We start from the raw sequence: 6,141 nt of genomic DNA, 5'->3' as shown, positions 1-6,141 counted from the left end.
AAAAAAAAAATCACATCTAATAATGATGAAACGGTGGTCAATGTGAATGAAACTGAAGTAGGAATTTGTCAGTAACATAGAAAAACAAAAGCATCCCTGTTTGCGTACCTGTGGCTTTACATGCTATTTACTGTATGTTGCCACTAAGTTAGTAACATAGGAACAACATTTTTTCAATTGAATATGATGAGTGTTACTAAAATACAAATCAAGATGAGCTTTTAGAGTCTAAATAAAAGGACACAGTCAAAGATTAAATGAGACCTTAAGGCAGCAATTTCTCCAGGAAGAAGCTACAATCTTGCAGAATCAGAGGCGTGTGTGTGGCCTGATCGGCTCGGCTCAGCTCAGCTTGTTATCTTTGTCGTCCCAGTCACTGACGTCGGAATGAATAGGGGGGAGGGCAAATCTGGGGTTACAGGTCATCGTCCCCGATTCCCTCGAAAGCATAGTTGCCATGGAAATCATTGCCGCTGATATCGTTTGCTGAGTTGGAGGCGCTGATCCCTCGGAGGGACACCGAGCTCAGCTTGGTCTAAACGGAATAATCAATAGTACTCTTAACACTGGAAATACATTGATCTATTAGAATATGTTGAAGGTTCTGGGAATAAATTATATGACCCCAGCATTCAGCCGCATGCTTTTTGAACACATTGTTTTTTAGAAGCACTGTACTTATTATTTAAAAAAAAAAAATCAAATATATACTCACTGAGAGTTTGACGATTTGTTCACGGCTCGGGTCAGGGGAGTCCTGCAGTCAGAACAAACACAACAACAACAAATTATCCTACAATCTGTAAAAAGTCCCAATCAAACTAACTCAGGGCATACTTTCCCATTCCTCACCAGTAGAGGGGGAGATTTCACAGCTTGCTGACTGTCTGACCGGTGGATGGAGCCGTTGTGTCGTTTCCTCAGCATCTAGAAGTTGACAGTGGACAGCAGAAGAAGTGAAGAATAATATCATCAAGAGGGTTTCCTGTAAATCATGAGCTTTGCTTTGCGTGTGTTCCAGTGTTCTGATTCCAGCAAATCAGCAAAATAAAAACCAGCAGTAATATATGCATTCACAGTAAGATTATATGTGTATCGATTATTAAATTATTAGGAAATATATATACATACAGCTCTGGAAAAAAATTAAGAGACCACTCCTTTATTTGTCTTAAATCAATATCTCTACATGTATGGCAGCCATTCCACTCCAGTGGCTGTTAAATTCCAACACAGGCACACCTCATTCTACGTAATAAGGTGCTGATTAAGTGATCACCTAAGTCAAATCTTATTTAACGAGGAAAAGTATAAAAGCCACTGCTGTGGTCATCACTATCCTCTTGCAATAGGGCCTGCTGGATGGCAAAAACAGGGCTACTAGGACCACACAGGTAATCTAAACAAAAAAAAGGAACAATTGACTATGCCAAAAGAGTTCAAAAGAAAAGTTTCGAGTGAGAAAAAGTTCAATTCTGGCTTTACTGGCAGAAGGGTACAGTGAGCGTAAGGTTGCTTCCACTTAACATTTCAAAGACAGGCAGTACATTAGAACAGGTCAAGCAACAGACATGGGGACAACAAAGCTACAGACTGGAAGAGGGCGAAACGATTGTCCACTGACCGGGATGACCGCCAACTCATTCGCATGTCACAAAAACTGTACAATGACATCAAGTGATTTACAAAAAGAATGGCAAACAGCAGCTGGGCTGAAGTGCACAGTAAGGACTGTGCAAAACAGGCTCCTAGAAGCAGGGCTGAAGATGTGCAAAGCCAGAAAAAAGCCCTTCATCAATGAGAAGCAAAGACAAGCCAGGCTAAAGTTTGCAGGATTGGACCCTAGAGGACTGGAGTAAGGTCATCTTCTCTGATGAGTCAAATTTTCAGCTTTTCCCAACACCTGGTCGTCTAATGGTTAGACGGAGACCTGGAGAGGCCTACAAGCCACAGTGTCTGGCCCCCACTTTTAAATTTGGTGGAGGATCAGTGATGATCTGGCGGTGCTTCAGTAAGGCTGGAGTTGGGCAGATTTGTCTTTGTGAAGGACAAATGAATCAAGTATTGTACAAGGTTGTCCTGGAAGAAAACCTGATTCCCTCTGCTCTGACAATGTTCCCCAACTCTGTGGATTGGTTTTTCCAGCAGGACAACGCTCAATGCCACACAGCCAGGCCCATCAAGGTGTGGATGGAGGACCACCAGATCAAGACCCTGTCATGGCCAGCCCAATCTCAAGACCTGAACCCCATTGAAAACCTCTGGAATTTGATCAAGAGGAAGATGGATGGTCACAAGCCATCCAACAAAGATGAGCTGCTTGAATTGTTGTGCCAGGAGTGGCATAACATCAGCCAACAGCAATGTGACACACTGGTGGAGAGCATGCCCAGACGCATGGAAGCTGGAATTAAAAATCAAGGTTATTCCACCAAGTATTGATTTCTGAAGTCTTCCTAAGTTAAAATATTAGTATTGTGTTGTTTAAGAATGAATGTGAACTCTTTTTTTTAGCATTTCTTTAGGTCTGAAAACAATGCATCTTTGTTGTTATTTTGACGAGTTTTCATTTTCTTAAAATAAATAATCTGAATAACAACATTTTTATTTGGAATTTAGAAGAAATGTTGTCAAAACATTTGTAGAATAAAACAAACATGTTTATTGTAATCAAACACATGCCTATAAATAGTAAAACCAGAAAAACTGATAATAATGCAGTGGTCTCTTAATTTTTTCCAGAGCTGTATATGTGTGTGTGTATTAAAACATACCTTCTTAATGCTGCCGCCTGACTTCTTCACCATCAATTCATCCACCATAGACTGAAGGCAGATACTCATCATGATAGCCTGAAATCACAACTGTAAGTCAATACAACTGAACAGTGTGGAGCACACCTTTACTTCACATCTGTCTTAGACATTTTGAAAATATTTCCTAGTTTTAAGCAAGAATTGCGAGAACCAAACGCTCTGAGCATATCACAACAATTTAACGCTCTACTACCAAGTGCTATTCCCCCTACATAGACTCTGTCTGTGTCTTCTGTCCTACCTGTTGACTGGCGATGGTGACCCACTGGAGGCGGTCCTTGCTCATCAGATACTCAAAGGCCAGCTCCAGTTTGACCTCACTTTTGGACGAGCTGCAGGAACTGGTGGTGCCGTTGGCTGTTGGGACTTGCTGCAGAGTTGGACAGAAAGATGGAGTTATGATTTGGTGTTTGGGTGGTATCGTCAAAATTCATCCTCTAAATACCCCACGGCTGTCTGAACGGTTATATGTTTATTCTATTGAGGACCTTTTTTTATATTTCAGCATTCAAGATAAATAGGTCTACTTCTGTTTGAAATACAAGGAAAATGAGAGACGCTCCGCAGCGGTGGTCCGGGCCGAGCATTTTAAACTCACAGGGAAGGTGTCCAAAGCCCAATGGCTGATTATGTAAAAGATGTGACATTGTGACCGTTGAGCTTTGAACTCACAATCTTCCGGTCCAAAGGACCATGCTGAGCTCAGTGAGCTACTGTCCAGGTGATGACTCCTCTAGCTATGTTTTCTTGAGTCAGCGAAGAAGAAGAAGGAAGAAGAAACAATAAGCCGCCAATAAACTGACTTCCTTATTGTTTAAGAAACAGCCAACTTACATTCTTAAGTAGGGGCTTAAGTAGATAACACTAATACATAAATGCATATAATATAATGCTATAAATAATAGTACATAGTAACACATATAATAAAATATATAGTAATACATAAATGATGCAGATACATAAAAGATTAACACAGGTGCAAAGAAAGAAAGAAATGTGTACAAATATAGAAAATCAAAAGCCTCCAAAACCATGTGACACTCAGAGACACACAGCCTCCCAGGAGACGAGCCCTCATTCCTCATTTATGGAGCCTGTGCTCTTCACTGAGACTGTTCCCTCTGGGCCAGAAACTAGCAGCACCTCCCATGCTAACCACACACAATATGTTTTAGAACTTATAAAAAGACATACAGACAAAAACAAAGGTCTGACACATATATATATATATACACACACACGTTAAATGTTTATACAATTTGAGATTTGACTATAAGGGGGGTTGCAGCGCTGCACCAAATGTTATGAATGAAATGAGTAGTTTGTTCTGAAAGAAAATGGCTCATTAGAATGACTTCGTACTCTGAGAATGAGCTCAGGAATGAACCACACCGCTGGACAGCGCGGGGGCTCAGCCTGGAATCAGACGAGCCAACGTGCATTTCAATTTTGGATGGGTTGTCCAGATCTCTGTGCAAATTAACCTTTGGAGAATCATATAAGCGTATGTGATGCAAATGATTGTGCTGAACACTAATGCCATTCAAAAGTGAACTGCTTTTCCCATCTCCATTTAAATGAGGTCTTGCGTCTGAAAATGCTAGCTGAAATGATGTGTGTAGAGCTGCATGTAATGCTTTTTCAGCTATTCACAGAAGTGAAAATGGATTGTTCAGGCTTTCAGAGGAAAGTCTCTTTTTAAGACAACTGACTGGGTGGAAGCAGAAAAAAAAAAGAAAAAAGTAGATTCAGGGCAGATCAACTCTGTGGTGCATAATGGTTTGAATTTATGCCGATTCCGGGTGACAGTTATGAAGATTATTTATTTTTAAGACAAGAAATGATTGCCTGCTAAAGTTTTAAATTAACAAAAAATAAAGCTGAAATGTATAATATCATAAATAACCTTTTTAAAAAGGGGTACTTGTCATACTGACTGTGCTAAAAAAAGTATATAATTTTAACAAAGTTGAAAGTCTTATAGTTTCAAACCCAAGCCAAGATATTCCCAAAGACATCAGAGTTATTTTCTCAGATCGTAGAGAGCTACTCCAGGACCACAGAAGGCATTATATAACACAGAGTAGTACTCCCCATAATGAGTAAAATAATATAAGAATAGGTGGACTGTCCCTTTATTAGTCATGGAGTTTATGCTTTTATTATTCCACATTCTATTGTTTTTTCATTCATTTGAAATCTAATCAGTTTTGCCCTCCTGTGTGGTAAGTTGTTTTTTACACAAATGCTCAGCTGACTGTGACAGATTGAATCATCTGCCTCCATTTCCACATTTCCTGGAAAAAAAAACACAAAGTAGGTTGTGTTTTTGTTCCAATGAAAGACACTGTATTAATAAATGAATTCATTATTACTGCCCGCACCTACAATGGGTAGGCCTGCTCGATCAATCGCTGTCCTCTACTGAGCCAAGCCGGACAGATCCCGACAGCATCTCATGTTTACTAATCGATTACTAGGTGGCAGTCTAGCCACAAAAGTAGCATCAACCGACGTCTTTAGGGACGTCGTCCCGTTTTCACCACTTAAGAGAAAACGTTTTCTCCACTTAAGAGAAAACGTTTTCTCCACTCATAAATTGCAAGCATTAAACACGCTCATGCAGCCCACCATTTGAAAGCTTAAAGTCTCATGATTTTATTAAGCCCACACACAAAGCATAAGATGACTTAGTTATAGTCATAATCCTGTTATGAAGTAAAGAAATACAGAAAGATTCTGCGCCGCTAGTGTCTAAAGTCGAGTGTGCATCCATACCTTTTTCCTTGTGTCTTTATTCCCAGCGGGGAAAGATCGCTGAACACTTTTTTTCCCCTACATTGCTAACAATCCAAGGAATTAGAATATCCAAGCCGTTTTATCCAAAACGAGCTGGTCCCCTCACAATCTTGTAGTTTCTGGCTAAGTTTCAACGAAAAGAAAGCTAAACAGTTCATAATTTCTGGGTTTTGATTGCCTCTCTCTTCTCCCCCCCTTCTCCTTCTCTCCTGCCACAGTGTTACCGAGCACATCAGCAGATTCTCTGACGTCTAAGGATTTGATTGACAGGTCGTGTCAGCTAATCAGTCTAGAGGAACCCGAGATGAACCTAATAGAAGCCAATCATGTTGCAGAGTTCAGGGAGGACCAACATGGGAACGATTGACATCTAGTCCTTCCAGTTAAAACTGAATGTTATGAAACCGGCCTACCTGTTTAGCCAATAAGAAGACAAATTCATTGATACCAAACTTGACCAGAAAGTTTTAACCCTGTGATGGCTGCAGCTGTGTCAAAGCAAAAATAAGGCCTTCTTATTGCATTT

At 40.3% G+C, this 6,141-nt stretch overlaps 1 protein-coding gene across 2 annotated transcripts in view; it reads right to left on the bottom strand.

Moving 5' to 3' along the window:
* The window catches only part of snx17 (sorting nexin 17), a 32,375-nt gene that overhangs the window by 1,742 nt on the left and 24,492 nt on the right, over window positions 1–6,141 (bottom strand). The window contains exons 11-15 of one of the 2 annotated variants that reach the window (XM_032543748.1): window positions 3,058–3,186; window positions 2,775–2,852; window positions 838–927; window positions 716–757; window positions 1–535 (exon numbers count right to left, since the gene is read on the bottom strand). The exon at window positions 1–535 is cut by the window's left edge and continues 1,742 nt beyond it. In XM_032543748.1, the coding sequence (XP_032399639.1) occupies window positions 416–535; window positions 716–757; window positions 838–927; window positions 2,775–2,852; window positions 3,058–3,186 (459 nt within the window). In that variant the 3' untranslated portion in view covers window positions 1–415. The remainder of the gene's footprint in view (window positions 536–715; window positions 758–837; window positions 928–2,774; window positions 2,853–3,057; window positions 3,187–6,141) is intronic. The other variant, XM_032543749.1, reaches the window with a different exon arrangement.

The sequence above is a fragment of the Etheostoma spectabile genome, chromosome 18 (genome assembly GCF_008692095.1).
Source record: "Etheostoma spectabile isolate EspeVRDwgs_2016 chromosome 18, UIUC_Espe_1.0, whole genome shotgun sequence".
Taxonomy (NCBI): Eukaryota; Metazoa; Chordata; class Actinopteri; order Perciformes; family Percidae; genus Etheostoma; species Etheostoma spectabile.
Note: the sequence above shows the minus strand (reverse complement) of the source record. Positions and strands in the feature narration are given on the sequence as shown.